Source organism: Rhinatrema bivittatum, chromosome 4, assembly GCF_901001135.1.
Source record: "Rhinatrema bivittatum chromosome 4, aRhiBiv1.1, whole genome shotgun sequence".
Classification (NCBI taxonomy): Eukaryota; Metazoa; Chordata; class Amphibia; order Gymnophiona; family Rhinatrematidae; genus Rhinatrema; species Rhinatrema bivittatum.
In genome coordinates, this window is record NC_042618.1 from 259,519,586 (window position 1) to 259,539,880 (window position 20,295).

The 20,295-nt window shown below is 38.5% G+C and overlaps 1 protein-coding gene across 1 annotated transcript in view; it reads left to right on the plus strand.

Annotated features, from left to right (window-relative positions):
- Nucleotides 1–2,900: 2,900 nt before the first annotated feature.
- The window catches only part of PHF21B (PHD finger protein 21B), an 888,545-nt gene continuing 871,150 nt past the window's right edge, over nt 2,901–20,295 (plus strand). Inside the window, exons 1-3 of the mRNA XM_029600063.1 lie at nt 2,901–3,390; nt 3,978–4,010; nt 4,334–4,399. Of these exons, the coding sequence (XP_029455923.1) occupies nt 3,337–3,390; nt 3,978–4,010; nt 4,334–4,399 (153 nt within the window). The 5' untranslated portion in view covers nt 2,901–3,336. The remainder of the gene's footprint in view (nt 3,391–3,977; nt 4,011–4,333; nt 4,400–20,295) is intronic.

Sequence of the window (20,295 nt, forward strand, 5' to 3'; positions counted from 1 at the left end):
ACACATTGAAATCGTCGGTTCAGTGTGTTGCGGCAGTCAAAAAAGCAAACAGAATGTTGGGAATTATTAGAAAGAGAATGGTGAATAAAACGGAAAATGTCATGCCTCTGTATTTCTCCATGGTGAGAAGGCACATGTGCAGGTGGGTGACCCATTACACGCTCGCTGGAGATTTTTCAATTACATGCGGCGACACGATCGGCCTTTTTTCCAGTTCCCTCCAGTCCACCCCAATTAAGAAAAGGACTGGGAGGGACCCTCCCTAATCCTATCCTTTCTCCCTCTTCCCATCTCCTCCCCTCTCCTCCCCGACCCCTAAACCTACCTACCTATCCCCAATTTTTTTTGTTTTGTTTTGATACGTACTGCTCCTCTGGAGCAGAAGTAAACTCCATGCGCCGGTTGGCATTTGTTGATGGTTCAGAGGATCATGACCTTGCCCTGCATATTATTAGGTTAGTGATTCAGAAGTAAATGCCTATTTAACAAGTGCATCACTGCTGCTCTGCTCAAAATAAACCTGCTACAAACATTCATTAGTAGGAGCTTTGGTTTATAATCTGGGCCTGCTATGTTTCCTTTTGCAGCATTTCTGTTGAGCAATAGTGCAGGTAATGCTTGTTCACAATGAGAACATGCCTCAACAGGTAGTGGAAATGATGGCAACATTGGTACACCTGTGGAATGATCAAGCTATACTCCACAGCATGTCTATCTCAATACCGTAGTGAAAGTGCTAGTACTATGTCACATCTGGGACCAGCTCTGCTACTTTTCAGTGTATGGGTTACAGGGTTGCAACACAAATGGCAACAAAGGGAACTTGAGTGGCCACGCTATGACTCAGTTTCAAAACATGCAGCACCACTCATAAAATGATAGACTGCATGACTTTTCAAGGAAAGGAAAAGCAACAGGATATAAATAAAAAGTTTTATACATAGTATAGCTTATCACTTCAAAGAGTTAAATGAACTTTGTGAACTTATGAGTTGTAAACAAAGTGACAGATCTATAAATAACACAAATTAAGTTATAGTTTTCATGGGCCTCTATCTGAGAAGTTTAATGGAACTTGAAAATGTATTGCATCACTGAAACAAGTGTGTTTGCCACAAACTCTGATTCAACTATTTGTTTACAAATGCGCAATTGGAATGACTTAAAAATATTGTCAGATACATACAGCTTAATTCAGGAGACTCCAAAAGAAACTTTGCACTTGAAATGGTACCAAGCATGATAGTTCAATCATATTTAGTTATATTCAAATTCCTTTTTCTAAAATCACTTGTCCTCTTTGGTGCTGGTCTGTAACATTGGACATTACTTGACATTAGTTAGATTCCCTTGGTTACGGGCATCTTCTTCTGCATTTAACTAATCCTAAACTCTGTTTGTGAATGCTTCTCATTATGTTAAAAACATACTGAGAAACATCCACAGGGTAAGAGAGTAATTCTGTAACTGCCCATTTTGTTGCAAAGTAGAACATGTGGATTTTGCACCAGTTTTGAAAGTGCAAGTATACACGTACTCTCACTAAAATTATTTCAGGAATACTATGCCCATAAATTTAAATTTGCTAATTTCTGTAGGTAGTTTTTCTGAGAAAAACTGTGCACATACTTTTGAAAATTTAAAAGTATGCATGAATGTAAAACTCATTCACTGGCAATGCCTCTGCTCACTGTAGGTAAAACTACATGTAGTATCCACATAAAGTGCAGGCAATTTTTAAAAGCCCATTTCCACAGCTAAAATAATGTTTTACCCAAAGAAATAGATTTGAAAATTATCTTCCTTGTGGGCAACATAAAATAACTTAATTATATTTTAGCGTTCATTTAGAACACAATTTACCTAAATATGATAAATGAGCACAAAAAGAGTTTATTTTTCTTTGTAGTAGAGAGCTTCCAAAATTACCTACTGTACTTCAACAAGTTTTTATACAAACTCAATACCAAAGAAAGCAATCATACTGCCAATTGAATCAAATTAATAATTTAAAGCTTAATAAAACAGACTAGCTATAGCTCACTTGTTATAATATTAATTTCAGCACGTAAAAGGCTTTCACCTCATCAGGTAAGGGGCTTTGACCTCATTTAGGCTTATGCATGTAAGAATTTTGAAGACTTTTAAAACTGCTTAGTAAAATACATTTGCAATGTTCTGCAACAGCTTCCAAAAAATATGTGCACATACATACATACAATAAGCAAGCACTATGTTTTCAAGCTGATTTTAGTTAGTAAAGGGAACTGCAGGGTAGCAACATTGTGGGCAGGGAATCCAACATCATGAAGAAAGAGAAACGCTGACAACCAAGAGAAAGAGAAAGATGGGGTGGGCGGGGGCAACCAGGAGAGAGAGAGAGAAAGAGAGAGAGTGAGAGAGAAGACCCAAAAAGGAGAGACTTCTTTCTCCGCCCCTCTTTCTGGACCTTCACAGATTTATGTTTTGTTATAACGCTACATTGTTCCCAGAGCGTTTGCTTAAAGGCGATAAATAATAATCCCACGATTTGATGGCGTGAGGAGGAGGAGGGAGGAGGCTGAGCCGCTGGAAAAAAACCTCTTTATTACCCTACGGTCAGCCACGTTTAACAAAGAAAATATCTACTGTAAAAATACTGTGCCAGAGAAGAGGGAGTAAGGACGTTTCTAATATGTCACGCATGGCAATGAGTAGATCGCTCCTGCGTCCCCTCTTCCACAACAGTCGACTTCTCAAGTTCAGACGCCAGAGAGTTTAGCTTCACTCCCGTCACTTTGTTGTTCTCCGCGTCCCACAGCTGTCGCCTAGCACGCACGCGCCAACCTAGGCTACTGCTTTTCAATCGCTCCATCCGGGCACTTCCGAATTATCATTGACAGCCGTAGAACAACTTTTCTTGAGGCAAAGTGAAATCAAGGCGCACACTCCGAGAAAATATAGTCCCTACCGTTTTAAGTCTTTATCGGAAGAAAAGAGCTGCCGGATCGGCCCTTTGTCGCGATAGAGCGGGTTTTCGACGCACTGGATGCCGCGATAGCCCGGTGCCAGGATCTTTACGCGGATTTTGACAGACTTTCAGCCGTGGCGTAAAGTGAGTGATGAGTCTTGTCCCCAGCAAAGAGGCAAGAACTTGCTTTGCAGACTGAGTAGTTCTTCTTTCGATTGTTATTGTCGCGATTTTTTTGTAGTTTATTTTTTTTCTTTATTTTTTCTTATTCTCTTTCCCCTTTCGCCTTGTCATAAAAGAACCAAAAAAAAAAAAAAAAACAAATAAAAGAAAACTTGGTTCGGCTCAGGTGGAAAGTGCGAGAAAAGTGTTTTCGGAGTGCAGGCATGGAACTGCAGGGCTTGCAAGAAGCGTTAAAAGTGGAAATTCAGTGTCACCAGGTAAGGACGGGATAGGCGCAGGGGTAAAGTCCCCACCGCCGGGCCGGGAGAGGGAGTAGGCGCGCTGGGGGGCTCGGGCCGCCAGAGTGCTGGCGCTCCGGGCTTCTGCGGAGAAGGCTCCAAAGTGCCTTTTTTTCCCCTTGTCGCAGGCTCCGTTCTCGGGGCTCCTCGGCTCCGGCTCGAACTCCTCGCACGAAATGGCTTGACACTTCGCAAAGTACTTTTGTTAGCTTGTTCCTTGAGTTCACGGTTTTTGTAGTTTGGTTATTTTTTTTTCCTTGGGTTTCTGGTTGTTTTTGTTTGTGTTTATGTTTCACTGTGTACTTGGAGCCGGCAGCAGGGATTTTTTTTTTGGGGGGGGGGGGGGGGGGTGGAGAGTAAGAGTAATATTGCGGTGGTGCTGTGTAGAGATTAGTACGAGACCTGAATATTTATGAGCTGCTTCAAACTGACTCGCACTGTTTACTTGCCTCTTTGTTCCTCCCCATTTACATTGAAACTTGAAACAGTTTCTTTAATTCCTCCTTGGTGATTTTTTTCTCTTTTTCCCCCCTTTTCTTCTTCTTTATTTTTTTCTTCCTAAATAGAAACTAGTTGCACAGATGAAGCAAGATCCACAGGTAAATGCAGATTTTTTGGGGTGCTGTTTCCCCAGTATTTTTATCCGGCTGATATAGAGGACAGTTGCGCTGGGACAGGATGAAAAACTTTATCAGCAGAGATCTCATTTTGTTGTCGGTGCTTAAAGCTTTCTTGCTCTTTATCCCCCTCTTTCTGTTCTATTTTTCTGTGGATAGTGGTGGCGGCGTGTAAGCTTTCGCCAGGGGAAGTCGGTGTATGGCTTGTTTTGTGTGTATAATAATAAAAATCAATCTAGCTTGCAGTTCTTCATTCTGAGAGACTTGCCACTGGCCTTGATATGTATTCTGTTACGTTTTTTCAGAACGGTGATCTTAAGAAACAAATCCATGAAAGGCAATCAAGAATATCAGCTCTTAATGAAAAACAAGTAAGAATGGAATGGAATCGCTTCCGATTTATTTTATTTATTTATTTTTCATCGTACACTTCTTAAACATTCCTAAAAGTGCTTCTCTTTGCAAAAAACAAATATAAAAGATTTTGTAACATTTGGCTTCAAAATCTTGAAATCTGTTTAAAAGTATGTTTGAGAAAGAAATCCGTGGGTTGGATTGCGATTAGCAGATATGGCAATAAAAAGATAAGAAGAAGTTAAAACCTAAAAAAAAAAAATTGAGGCGTCCATTTTGAGTTGGTCGACATGTTTTAGGAATATGGAAAATCTTCCTTTCTTCGCTTACTTTTTCACTCTCCAAAGACTCGGCGTGGGTAAAGTGAGCGTCATGGAAAAAAATAAAGAACGCAAATATTTCTTGTTTGGGTTTTAAAAAAATCAGATTTATTGATTACTTTTTTTCTTTTGCCTTCCTCTCTTGGCGTTGATCTGACGTGTTGGTTTTTGATTCGAGTTCATTTGCACACTTACACTTTTTTTTTTTTAAATAACCTGTTTCCAGTTAGGAGGGAGACAGCGTGTGGATGGCCACAAAGTTTGCATATTTTTGTGTGTGTAAAGTTTGGCTATGGTGAATGTCTCTTTTGCCTGAGATGATGGAAAAGTTGGCTTGTCAGTATGTGCTTTTGTGGGAGTTGGTTTGCTGCTGCTGCCTGCTTGCAGCGGAGAGCTCTGATTCTGAGCTTTCAGCACCAAGAACAGATGCCATTGAACGCTCAGCCTCTACTACATGCACACACACAGGCACTTCCTCACTTTCCAGCACTTCTCATTAAACCCTGCCTCGCTCTCACGGCACTCACAGATTAAATCACTTTCTATCTTTACCGTTCATGCCAGCTATTGTAGATTTTTTTAAGGCCCTGTGGCGAATCTATCGAGTTAATTTTTTTTTAATTCCCCCCTTCTTCCGTCTCCCATCTTCCTCCGTCCCCCACTCCCTTTAACTAAATCGATCACGATTCCTTCGGAATGCAGCTTCAGCACTAAACTTGGAACAGCGCCTTTTTATTAAACAAATCCCTCTGCTTTCCAGAAGAAGCGGTACACCAGGCTTTCGCCTTCCAGTTCAAGCTTCGAAGTAAATTCGTAGCGGAATCGCGGATCGTCCCTTTCTGAGTTTATTTTAATGGGGATATGTCAGCACTCTCAATTTGGTAGTGGAAGCTTCCATTTTGTGAGGAAGGGGTGTTGCTTTCTTCCTAACATGGAGAAAAGTCTGCAGAGTTTGAAGGTGGGGGATGGGGCCCCATTCATGCTGAACATTACCATTTTGATTGCTTTGATGCCATTTTTGGAGGGGGAGGGGATAAAATGCCCTACTCAGCAGAGCACAAAGATGTTTAATCATTGTATAGAATTTTCTCTTTTACTTAAAGCAAATCTGACACTATAAAATAGCTAAGGGCTGGGCTTCTATTTTTACATTGTAGAAACAGCAAGTTGTTGACTCTAATACTACTGTTCGTAGCAGATTTTATAAAAGGAATACCAACATTTACTGCAACAATGCATTCATAGCTGAGTCTTTTCAAAAGAAATAATATATTTAAAGTCAGTTTTAGAACATGTGTTTATCTGTTTGCATTTTGGCAATTGTATTAAGATTGTGCACATCTCTGCTATGTTGATAAGTAGGTATTTTTTGTATGCATGTTTCTAAAGACACAAATGATATATAAATACCTTTAGTTTGAACATTGTTGAACTGCTTGATGAGATATTTGGTTCTGCTAATTTTGTTTAACATTTGCTTTTTGTTCCAAACTAATTGATGAACATTGATTCCATAAAGCTTTTTTTTTTTTTTTTTTTAAAGAAATAGCTTTAAAAAGTGACATTGCAGACTGGTCTTGTGGATTAAACCATTTTCTTCTCCATGGTATTGTTTCTCTTTCAGATGATAGGAATTCATTTAATTTTAAGAGACTCTGACTTTAGAATTTTTTTAAAAAGATTTTTCCAAAAATTAACAAAGTAAAGTTTTGATCAGTATAATAATTTTTAATATTTAATCATGTATTTCTAAGTTATATATCCTTTAAAAAATATAACTAGGCTAGAAGTGCTCTCACTAGATCAAAATGTGAGTACATTTTACAATATGTACAGTAACAGTATGCAATATTGATCTTTTGTTGAATGCCTTTATACTGTTTTTTTTTTAGTGTGTATCTATTGATGGCAATTTCCATACTGTTTTATAAAATGAAATGAAAACCATAATATGTACTGCATATGCAGTTTTTCAAATGGCATATAACCATAGCAGTACTCTTTGTAACAATGAAAATATTTGTTAGAATTCTTTCAAGCTACTTATCTATAGTTTCTCTGAATCTTTGGGAGCAGCTCTATTTGAAACAGTGTCATAAATTACTTCATATCCTTTGGTATGTGAGTGGACTGTGTGGTCCTCAAGAGTTCCACCATACTTTCTCCAGTTTACCATGGAAACATAAGTTGCAGTGAGTGAATCTGATATTTACTTATCTGATTGATCCATTTTGGATTGTCATACCTTGTAATTTGAACCAATAAGACACCAGTGTATGTGCTGGCATTGTTATGAACATAATGTTCACCGCAGTTCAGGTAAATATCAGAAGAAAATGCCTAATGAATTTTAGTATTAAAAGTACAAAGTATTTATTATATTTGCCATATGGCATTTTTAAACATTATATAATGCATGTCAGAGTTATCTTTTAAGACATCACACAGATCAATATTCCATTTTCCCCAGGTTAATAAACATTTTTAGATAACATTTTTATCATGTTAATACATCCAGATGTTATATAAAATTTAGTTGAATTGTAATATAAATTGACTGTGGGTTTCCTTTCCTTTAACAAGATATGATGTGTGAATACTCCATTAGTTGGTCCAGTGATTTTACACCTTGAATCCACATCTCATGCAGAGCAGCAATAACATTTTTATCTAAATTGTCAAGCAACCAACATTTGTATGTAAATAAAAAAGCAATCATAAAATCCAGATTTGTTCTTTAACATATACTTTTAATGAAGTGTTCTAAAGCAACATTTCTCAGTCTTTTGTATGCTAGGGACTGGTTAGCTACCTTCCCTTTAACTTTATGGACAGGTTGTAGTGCAGATGAGTGGGGGATGGGAAGGAGATATCCCAGAAAATTAAAGAACAAGGGGAGGAATGTACTTCCTTCCCCACCTGGTCTTTAATCTCATGGGTTAGCCCTGAAGCTAGTATGTATCATTTTATGAAGGTAACTAGTTAGTTTATGAAAATTGTTTTCTAAAAAAGAAATTATGCTTATTAAAAAATCCCTCTTATCTTCCCCCTTCCTCTCCCAGCCAGAAAAATTATTGTCCTTAGAAAAAAGAAAACCCTCCCTTTCTAAGCCAGCCACCAGTTGATCATTGAAAAAAAATCCCTTCTCCATTATTTTCCTCCCTCCTGTGAGCCAGCATTAACAAAAAGAAAAATAAATCCCTCTCTTCTTCCTCCTTGCTAGCCAGCAATACTACTGCAATTAATAGCCCTGCCTCATGGAATTTTTTTATTTTTATAATTGAAATCAGTCCGAAGACTCAATTTCTGGGAGGGGAAAAACTGCAGCTGAATGATAACAAGCTCACATGAGACTGTGTCAGCATCTGCTCTGCTCTCAGGCCCCGCAGTGGTCCCCAACCCCTCCTTCCTTCTGTATGGGAGGCAGGGCCTGAGAGTGAAGTAAATACTGATACAGTCTCATGCTGACTCATTAACATTCAACTGCATCTGCTTTCTTTCCAGAAATTGGATCTCGTGATTGGCCCCAACTGGAAAAATAGGTCCACAGGACATGGAGAAAGTGTTAGTAAAAGTCTCTGCTGGCTTTGGTGCAGTGCAATGTGTTCAGCTGCAGGGCAGTTGTTGCTTCCTCCTCATCCTCTTACAATCACCATTGCTCTACAGACTGGCAGAAATGCTGTTGGGGGCTGGTGGTTGAGAAACATTGCTCTAAAGCACATGCCTTTATGCTTAGTATCTATCCAGAAACTATGATCCCTACATATTAAGTTGTTTCTTTTTAAATCCTGCTTCAAATTCACATTAAACTGATTAAAAAATACATAACCTAATTGTTACTAGGGATGTGCAATCGTTTTTCCCTAATTAGGCAACGTCAATGATGTTGCCTAATTCGGAATGGTTCGGAGAACCGAAAAACGATTGAATTTTTTCCGAAATTTCGGAAAAAATTCATTTTTGAGTTAGTGTGCGCTAACGGGAGTTAGTGTGCGCTAACTCCCGTTAATGCGCACTAACTCTGCTAGGTTAGTGTGCACTATCGTGAGTAACTCCCGATAGTGTGCACTAACCCGAAAATTGGGGTCCCCGAAAAAATAATCCCCGAACCACTAATATTTCTGGTAAGAAATCCATATGAAAATTAACACTATCCATTTGTAGATAGCTAAATTTTCAACTGTTATGAACTCAGAATGCAAAGAACCTGTCCTGGAGCACAGCAATAAAAATATGTCTTCCTAAAAGACATTATTATATGGCATTCATATGTGCACTGCCTCATTTCTCCACTATAATTTATTATCTGTGAATAAAATTAACATTTATTTCAACACAGTTTCAAAAATGAGCTTGTTGCTTGTTTGTCTTGTTTTGTAACATATCTGCAATTGAATTGTTAACTGTAATTTGCCATTGGCTTTTGTTTCTTGAAAAAACTAGAACTCTGAAAATCACCTTAATTTTTAAATGAAATGATTTATATTGGATCAGTTAAAGTAGTTTTTGATAATGTCTAAATGATTTATATGATATATCACTGAATGTGTGCTTTGTTTTTACTATAAGACACCTGTCCAAGACCTGTGCAAAACTTTAGTGCTGTCATAGAGTATTTATTGGCATTAGTCAAAGCTTACTGTCGAGCATGTTTTCATATTTAATGCAGCTGTTTAAAAACAGATTTTGAGAGGCCTGTGGAAACATAGATCAAGATCCAAAAGCTTTCCTCTGCATCAAGTTAAGGCCTTATTTGTTACTTAACACTAGATGAAACCCAGTAAAATTCATTGGAGCCCCCATTCACTGTTCTACTTCCCACTCTAAAACTAGTGCTCTCTTCCATCCTGCTCAGCCCTTCCCTTCTCTTCAGCCTGTACGCATTACACTCTGATCCCCCTCCTGAGCCCCACCTTGTTCCTCTCTTCCACATTCCCCCCTCACCAACCTAGTCCCACACACTCTGACGCTTCTTCCCCTGCCTGACTCCAGCACACTCTGACTCCCCTCACTGGCCTGACCCAAGCACTCCCTTCACTATCTCTGGCCCAGCCCTAGCACACTCTGCCTCTCTTCCCCAGCTTCACCCCAGCACACGCAGACTGCCTCACCTCAGCCTGTCTCTGCCTCACTCTAACACCCCACTCCTAGTTGAACCGCACTACATTTGTCCCCTCACTGGCCCAGCCCCAGTAGTCCCTTCTGTTCTCAGTGGCCCAGCCCTAGCATGCTGAGATTTGGAGAGGTATGTGGAAATTGATCAAGCTTCAAAGTCTCCCTAAATCAAGTTAAAGGCCTAACTTGTTACTTGACATTCAAGTGGAGTATGAAATGTAACAACCTTTGTGTAGAATCTCAGAATCTGAGAGAGATCAAGTAAATACAAATGTTAGACATTTTAAGTCATTGAATCCTATTTAATGAACATTTTCTTTCATGTTGTGTTTGTAAGAGAAAATAAAAGGTTCTTTGCAGAACTAATGAGCCTACTTTCTGCATCTGTGAACATACATGCATATACTTTGACTGGCATGGGAGAGAGAGGGGATAGGGAACAGAGACAGGCAACAGGAGGAGCAAGATGAGAGCAAAAAGAAGTGGAGAGAAGGAAGAACAAGGTGATAGGAGACAGAGGGAGAGAGAGGAAAGGGCAAAGAAAGAGAAGATCCAGGAGAAGAGAGGGGACAAGAGTTGAAAGAGCAAGGAGTTGGGGGGAGGAGAGATGGGGTGGATCAGGGATAACATTTATAAGAGGAGGAGAGGGGAGAGAGCCACCCAGTCATTCCCTGCCATTGTCTGCTTATCTACATTAAGCTCAGGGAGAGAAGAAACGAAAATTTCACAGCTATGTGGATCAAAATAAAAATAATCTATCAGAATCTTCGTGTCCACCCTGCCATGTTCTGAACATTTGGTGTTGATAGATCATTTAATAACAAGTATAAGGTCTTCATAAATGTTAGGAAGCTTGTCCTATATTTGCATGGACCCATCATTAGCCAACTGGGCAAACCAAGTCAGGATTGTCAGCTCATTAAGCACTTTCCAGAGATAAATATGTAGGTTTGAATTTAACTTTTCTCCTACCCAGTAGATATTTCTATCTGAAGGCCAAGGGCTAATCAGTCATTTTTCAGTTTTTGTTAGAATTTCCATTAATGTATTTGTGATGTTTTGATCTGCTCGAGATAGAGACAGGGCTAAAAAGTTCTGACTAATAGCTATGTGAGGGGAAACATGGGAATGTTCTGTGTATGGATGATAGCAGAATTCCGTTTTTGCTTTTGCCAATTTAATGTACTTGGATATCTATTGGCAAAAATCTGTTGCAGTGAGCACTGAACAAGTCTCTTCATGAACAGTGGCTGGCCTGCTTTTTAGTTAAGTGGTGCAGTGGCTTTCTTGCCTATATCAGATTCGCTGTAGAAGAACATTGTAATTGGAAGTGCTAGGCTTGACATACACCAAGATATCTAGGATATTTTGGCCAATCCATCTTGATGGCAGTTGACTGACAGATGCAATATTGTTTTATCCGAGTCTTTTACTTTACTCCACACATCCATAGACACATACTGTACATGGCTTACTATTGACAAGTGGAGGGAAATAAATTTAACATTCATTGTAACAATTTTAAGGAGCTCACATTGATAGTTTATTCATTTCAAACACTTGCTGTGAGAATAGTACAACTGATTTCAATTAATTGTGAATTTCTTCAGTAAGAGGACTCTTCTAAGAACTCCAGTAATCCCATGGTATCTCATTAGAGGACCTAGCTATGATGATTATCCCTGTAATTCAGCAACTTTTTTCCTTTTTAATGCCTTTGTCTACCTAGGTAAGAGCTTTAGAAGGATTTTTTTTTTTCAGATTTCATTTGTATCTTGTACAAAAGATACTCACTACCTGTTATATGGTTAAAAATGTCCCATTTCTGTTTAATATTGTGAAGATCTGATATTAAATAAATTGAGCTTGACTAAAACTTTTTTATGTAGTCATGTATCAGGCAAATAGATGGGCTGTACATGTAAAAGAAATCTGAATTGGTGTGTGGCTCTATGCAGCTGACTGGAGCCATTTTACAAATTGTGGATGTGAGCCTGGAGCAGTAGGGGCACTCTGGGCTCAACTAGATTACTATTGAATCACAGGTGCTGGCCTGGAGGGTAGTTTGGGGGAGGACATGGGAGCAATTTTCTCTACTAAAAGAGGGTAGAGTTTGAGAGAGTGGTAAGGCATCCAACCAATTTTAATTTGTTTCTTTTCCATTCATTTTATTAAGTTCCTTATTGTATTTTTGATTATTTTATGATTTTTCATCTTTTGTACTAGAAGCTTCTATTATTTTTATGACTTTTATGAATTATTGTTATTGATAACGTGATTATTTTATTCTTTTTTAATACTGTTATTTTTTATATTTTAAGTACATTGTAAACTGTTGTGATGTAATGTTTTCTAAACGATGGTATATAAAACCTGATAAATCAATCAATCAATAAATAAATAAAGGATGGGGCTGGACATTTACAGAATTTTGAGTCATTTGTACTACTGGGGTCACCCAAAGGGTGGCAAGACAGTTATTTACTCCTAGGGTTTTTTTTTTTTATACTGAGAATGGGTGTTGTCACTATTTGGGCACTTTAAAAGATGATGGCCCTGCTATCATCACTGGGGACACCTAACTTAAGCTATTATATTTTTCCCTGTAGTGTTTTTCTTATGTTAAGGGAAAATACTGCAGGTTAGTAAATGACCCCCTAAAGACAATGGCTAGTGAAGTAATTTGCCTGAAGTCACAAAAACGTCAGTGGGAGAAATGAGATGTGAACCCTGGCTTTGGTTCACAGTCCACTGCTCTAACAACTAGATTATGCCTACATCTTTTTTAGAGAGAGAATACAAAAATGATATATTTAAAAAATTATCAATTTTACTAAAGATTACAAAATCATAATACAAAAATGCAATGTAAAAACATATTTGTGACCCCGACATATAAATACAAAAAGGTGTCACATTACAAACACAGTGAAACTAAACAATGGAATGGATACATTTCTAAATATCCCCCTTTAAACCAAAAGTCCCAACATGTTTCACTATGAAAGTTAATTTTCAAAATGGACACCATCCGCAGAGTCTTCCAGTGCACATCAGCATTAAATCAGTCATTTATGTCAAACTTTCATTGAATGCAGAAGGCATATTGCTCACTAAACAAGGTGCTTCATATGTAGTATCATCACAGACACTCTTTTATATTATATATATATATATATATACACACACACACACACACACACACATCCAGAAAATGTGTGGACACTGGTCTGTAAGATCTACATTGCAAACTCATCTCATATATAAAAGAATTTAGGAAGCATGCTTTGTATTTGGAAGATGGTGTTCTGTTGAACTGCTTTCTAAATTCTAAGATATAAGAGATGTTGAGTTTGACCAAAATAATGTTTTAAATATGACTGCAGTATATTATTTTGAGCACTTTCTGTGTTAACGAAGTTCTTTTTTCTCATTCTGTCCTGGGTTTCATTTCACAAGAGACAACAAATGAATAGTCAGAATCACTGAACAACTCATTTAACTTCTGTGTTTACTCATGTGACCAATGATTCAAACATGTTGCATCATAGTTTAGTTTAAGATAAAACATTTCTCTATAAAGTAAAACAAGAAACATCAACATTCTAATCAATAGAGTTAAAGGGTAAAAGTCTGAAAATCAATAAAAACAAGGCCATTGTAAATGGTGTATTATGTGTGTCTATGATGTCAAAGAAAGACATTTTGTATGTGTGTGGTAGACTGTGAGATTCAAAAGGGAAAAATGCTACAAGTTTTAAGGTAACAAAGAGGAATGTATAAAGGACTGAACTTATTGATATACATTTGCCTTTTTTCTATAAAGGTAAAGAAAACAATTATTTTAGATTAAATTCTCACTTTTCATTTGCCTTTCCTTTAATACAGACTTCTGCACTGTGCATTTGTTTAGAATGTTTTTCATTTCATTAAGGTGGTAGTGCCTGATTACTTTAATCTCCTAATGTTTGCCTCAGGATAAAATGCACCTCCTTAAGCTTTTTTTTTTTTTTTGAATCAGCTACTTATTGTTATGTAGTTGCAATTTCCAGAGTGTCATATGAAACTGCTGATGCGGCTTAGTTCTAGTTACAACCTCTGACTGCCAATTGTAAGCATCTATTGATATCTAACATGTTCTACATTTTTTGCACTGTATACATATAGTTGTATGTTTAATGCCTAAATAAATAAAAGAAGACATAAAAACAGTGTCTGTTCACAAACTGTTTCAATATATTGAAAACTTTGAGAAAGACATGTATTTGTAATAAACTCAATATAAGTGCTGTAAAATCAACGGCTTAATAATTACTGAAGAGTTTTCTACAGCAAGAATGTTGTCAGTGTTATTTAATTACTCTTAAGTTTTAGGAATCTGAGTTACATTGTTAGATGAAAGGCTGTGTAGAAGGTACCTTATATTTATTACATTCAGCGGAGGTTGTAGTTTGTTTGGGGTGGTTTGTAATCTATAAAATAGACAGAATATAAGAACCTTTGCATGTGTTTCAGATAATCAACTATAATTGCTAGGCACTGAGTTTAATTTGGTTTAAAGAGAAATGGCATATCTTTTGACTGACTGACTGACTGATTGACTGACTATCTATCTATCTAACTAAGGCCGGATTTTCTATTGGCACACAGCTTACTGAATCCCGCAGTAATGGGGGGCGGCGAAGCAGAGGGTGGGCCTGGAAAAGCCGGCAGCGATCGCTCCACCGCGGTGTTATCGCTGCCTGCTTTCGCACCCAATAGCGCCACCGTGAAAGGTGGTGCTATTGGGTGCGCTACTGGCGGCGATAACGGGTCTTACCTTATCGCCGCCAGCGAAGTTACCGCCGTGTCCGCCCCGACGCCGCCCCGACTCCTCCTCTTCCGGTCCCAACTCCGCCCCTATCAAGCTATCACACACAAAAAGTCCCTTTTCGCATGCGATACCGATAGAAAATGACCCCCTAACTAACTAACTAACTCAAGTTCATCAGGGACTCTTTCAGTCAATCCTATTTAGTTTTTTATTGCCAGTTGAAAGCATTGTAGGAAATTTATACTGACTAAAGCAGGAGCACAAATACCAGAATATGAGGGGATGGGACTTTAAATGCTTGGACTGGCTCAGTCTCTTCTATGGATTTGAGACTAACTAGAAATTAAATGAAGAAAATAAAAACAATTTTAAGGTGAATAGTAGTTAGTACAGCATACATTTCCATTCATTAATCTACACTAATTACTTGAGAACGAATGATAGTTACACATAGAGTTATCATGAAAAGGATTGAGGCCATGCCATGCTCTCCTGGAGTATTGGAGCTTGATAGTCTGCAGTCTATGCCTGTTGCAGTCCCGGTCGCTGGACTTGTGACCGAGTTCTTACCTTCCTCCGCTCTGGGGTCCCACGATTGTGTCCAGCGTTTTTCAGGCCTTCTTGGTCCTCTCCGCGGCAGCGTCTCAGAGCTCCGCCCCCCTTAGGCACGCGCAGACACAAGGGGAGGCAGTTGGAAGTGCAGGGGAATGAAATTGAGGCCGGGTGCCGAGATGACGTCAGACGTCAGCAGAATATTTTAATTCGGCATCTGACTGAAGTCGTTGCTTTGCAACAGTGTTCTTTCAAAGGAGTGACTGTTGCTGTCCTTGGTCCTGTACTTCTGATTCAGTTTGCTCGCCTGTTCCAGCCTCCGTTCCAGATCCTGCTTGCCCTTCTGTTCCAGCTTTCACTCCTGATCCTGCTTCCTTGCCAGTTCCAGTCTCCGCTTCAGTTTCTGCTTTCCAGCCCTCAGACTGACTGATTTTCTGGTTCCTGTTTTGGTTCGTAGACTGTTTCTTTTGCCTGCTGCCAGTTCAAATCCTCGGACTGTTCTCCACTCAGTTGGACTTCAGCTACGGGAGACCACTCCTAAGTCCCAGCGGCCCGGATCCTCATGGGCTTCTCCCGGGAAGTTCGCAGGCTTCCAGTGGCGAAGCTTCTGATTGGTCTCCTGGTTCCTTGCCGCCTCCCGGCCGTATCATCTCAGCAGAGTTCTCTTCTCATCTAATCTTCATCCGCACGGCCGGCCCAAGGGTCCACTAATCCCAGCCTCAAGAGTGCCTGATGTTTATTTTTATGTGGATTACCTTACATTTGTACAAAGAGGGTGGAAGAAAGGACAGAGGGAAGAATAGGCCATATATTAAGCATTCTGATAATTTCTATGTGTTCAAAAAATGTGTTTAGAATTTTGAATAATTAGGAGTGAAAGGGGATAATTGATGCCTTTAGCATAACAGCACACACTAGCTTGATTTTTTTTTTCTAATGTATTGGTTTATGACTCTGCTTGAATTTGTTACTGTAGAATTGCTGAAGGATTTATTGGGGAATTGAAGCTGTTGAGAAAGATCCCTTGCTCATCTTCCTTATTCTCAGTAGTGTGCAGGACTGAGTAGACAGGGCCTTTCTGTGTAATGTCATTCAGGCAGAAAGCCAATGTGTGCATGTAAATGAGCCTGAAAATGTAATTAAAATATATGTACTGGTGAGTGTGATACAGAATTTTATATGAGTTACAGTGAACCAACAGATGAGTAGCATTTCCCAATATATAATTAGCAAGACAAACTCTAGGAATGCATTTAGTAGGACTGCAAGCTTTAAACAATTGTTTAACTGCATGCCCAATCTCTTTTCTAAGAATTCTCTAAGATTAAGATATGATGATAGAAATTGGAAGGGGTTGGTAGGCAGGTTAGTTTAAGGCCTCCCTGATAACTTATTTTTAGTGCCTTGAAAGCCAGTTGTAGCAGAATAGAGTTACAATATAATTAAGGAAAAATTTATATTGTAAGACTGTTAATGTCCCTCAGCTCATCAAAGAGGAAACATTGCTCAGATACCACAGTAGAGTATCTCTGCAATTCTGTAACATGAATGCTAAGTAAGGAGATGGCTGCGTTCTAGCTTAACACTTCCTAACTAAAAACCCATTTTCTCACACTGACATAGAGATGATGTTTAAAAGTGAAACATACTGCTTTGTGGATGCAGTGGCTCTGCTTTGTGGGTGTTTTATTTCTCAGTTTAAAAAAATACAGATCAAAAGAACTTAAGCAAAGCAGCTCATAAAAACTACACAATTTAAGCCTGTGCCTTATTTAAGTTGTTTTATTAACATACTTTGCTGAGTGGGCTTGAATGGAGTACAATATTCCATATTGAGGATCTAATTATAAACACAAGGGACAAAACTAAATAAGCAGCCTTTAAAGGGAAAAGAGTCTGGCAGCTTTGTTTAAAGTGTCCTTTAATGAACTTCTTTAGCAGCCTGTATCTTAGCAACACATTTTATTACATACCAGTGTGGGTGAAGCAGTTTGCAGATGGAGTTGCACACAGTAATTTATTTTGCCATTTTTTTGCACTTTCTTGTCCACAGTGACTCAACTTGAATGTGCAGACTAGCTTTCTACATTGATAGTTTACTCTAAAACCCTGATTGGTTCATTTGTTTGTGTTCAGTTTTGTTATCTGCTAAAATAGGAATTTGCTGCAGTAGATGCACAATCCTACAAGCCAATGCAGATATAAATAAATGGCTAAAGGATTTAAAGGAAGCATAAATGATTTCAGAATTTACTTTAGGTTTCTAAGTGTTTCTGATATAATGGATGCAGTATACTTTCTAGTTTCCTGTTTTTCATATTATGTTCAGTATGTAAATAAACTGCGCACATTTTTTCTTTTAAAAATGATTAGGCTGTTATGCTGTCTACCAATCAAAACCTGGGAGGACAAATAAACGAAACGGGGAAAAAAGCTAACAGACTTGGATCATAAAGTTACACAAGCTCAAACAGTCAATGTGAAACTTATCAAGGATATTGGAACTCATTCAAAGAGATTGGAGTTCCTTGAGAACTATTCTAGACATTTGAATCTGAGGTTTCTTAATTTCCCTAGAGCTTTGGGGGAGAATACCCAAAGCACTTTGAAAAAGGTTTTTCTTGAATGTTTAAAGTTTGAAGATTCTCAAATGCCTTTAGTTAACAAAGCTTTTTTCCTGACTAGATCTCTGAAAAAAAACTGGAGGAAATCATCTGGAAGCCATGTAAAACTTAACCCAATTTATTGAAAGTTCAGCAGTTGAAATTTTAGATAGAGGTACTCTGCTGGTCTCTTTCGTCACAGAAGGAGATGTCAGTAAGGCAATGCGAAATTATTTCCTAAATATGGGTTTAGAATTTCATGGCCAGGCAGTAAAGATCTTTCTAGATTTGTCAAAGGCCAACACAGGTTAGAAGAAAGGAATTCCTGAGATTTAGGCCTCAAGTACTGGCATTAGGTTATACTTTTGTTCTTAAATATCCTTTCGCTGTTTTGTAGTCCGTAAAGTTGAGAGATTTGTATTTACAGCTGTAGAACAACTTAAGTCCTTTTTGTATGCCAGGAATGTGACTAATACCATCGAAGTAGGCTAATAAGTCAGTCATGAGAAAGTCACTGACATCGCGCGTTAGGCCAGTTTTTCTTGTGTTATTAATTAAACTTAGTAATCCTTTATATACCTGGCTAGGAGTCACAGTTGTTATCTTTGAAATATAAGACTATGCATACCTATTTGGTTGTTATCATTATTATTATTATTTCTGTATTTGTATTTTTACAATACTTGTCTTATTCTTTTCCTGCTGAAGTATGTCAAAATACTTGTGAAAAAGCAATAAAATGAATTAAAAAAATGATTAGGTTGTTACAACAAGAGTTCTTTTAAGTTGTTTCCCCTATTTGGGATATATTGTTTCAAGAACTTGAATTAGCAGTGTCTCCTAGTTGATGTGAAAATGAAGTTTATAATGAATAGGAGATAGAGGAGAAAAGAGAACTGAACATTTTCTTCAGTTTTTATTTAAAAAACCGACTGGTTAAGTTAAAATTGGAGCTCCTTTTAGCAATTGGCTAAGTTCTAAGAAATTGCAGACCACAGGATTTAACATTTCCTGCCCCTTGCCCTCTCTTTCTCTGCTCCTCCAACGTGACTTGCCAGAGGCTGAATCACCAATGGGGAACTGTTGAAGCAGTTATGGAGGCCAATGCCAGAGCCATTATGAGCAATTTGGTACTAATGATTAAGTGAAAAAGTGTGCCTTCGTGCTATAAACAACACACAACAACAAGAGTTGGGAAACTGTTAAATTATTATTTTTTAAAATTTAAAACATTATTGTAATTCATAATCTAGAAGTAGAAACCATTGTAACCTTGGTCCCAATAACTTTAACCTCCACCCAATAAGCACATAGACGATGGCTTTCAAATCAGCGTTTGGGTGCACATATGCATGCATGCATGCATCATCCAATGCCGAAGGATGAAGCTGTTTTATAATTTGCGTGCATATTATGAAATAGCCTGACTGCACGCACATGTGTGCCAAATTTTAAGTGGGTATGTGCATGGGCATGTAAATCCTACTTCTGTGTGAATAAGGGGATTTTAAAAGAGGTGCACACCGACACTATTCCCAGTTTTACCATTTCGTCCCCAGTTCACCCAGTTAAGAGAGAGGTCCTCCAAATCCCCCTACTTTAATAGCTTTCACTCCCCCCAGTTAGTACCCACCCTTAAAAACCTGCAGATCAGCTAGTTTTCTTTAAATTTTAACTTATACAGCATCCATAACACCCCAATTGATGCACATGGGCTTTTAAAATTCACCTTTATCTCGTTAAGCAGTAGTGGTAGAAAAAGGAGTGTGTGCCTTTAAGCCACAATAATATCATTCACAGACAGACCCTCAACCAATACAGAATAAGTAACCACAAATTAGAAATGGAAACCTCAAAAAGCCAGACTCTAGGCCTGATTTACTAAACTTTTTTTTCCCATTGGCACAGAATAGGGAAAAAAGCCTTAGTAAAGCTTATGCAGTGCAACACCAGAGAAAAGAAAATAGAATGCATATTCTCAAAGTTGTCATTTTATTTACTAAACTGAAATTTAATTGCTTTTATTTACGTTTTTTGTTTGGACATTTTCTTTCCTATTCACTTTGGTCCTCAACTCTATTTTTTTCTGCTGTTTGTGTCTTGTGTATTAGGGATGTGCAGAGGGACGCCATACGTTACATTCGGGATTCGTATTCTTCGGGGGGCAGATATGTTGCATTCGGCAAGGGGGGGGCCCCCGATATGTACATGCATTAATTCTTATTCGTTTCCTGGCTAAAATTGAATTAAGTACAACCCCCCACCCTCCTGACCCCCCAAGACTTACGAAAACTCCCTGGTGGTCCAGCGGGGCGCCATCTTGTGCTCCTACCATGTGACAGGGGCTGACCAATGGCACTGGTAGCCCCTGTGACATAGTAAGGGCAAAGGCTATCGGCGCCATTTTGATTACTGGCAGCCAACGGCCCGAGTGCAGGAGATCGCTCCCGGACCCCCGCTGGACCACCAGGGACTTCTGGCAAGTCTTGGGGGCCATCCATTGCTCCTAC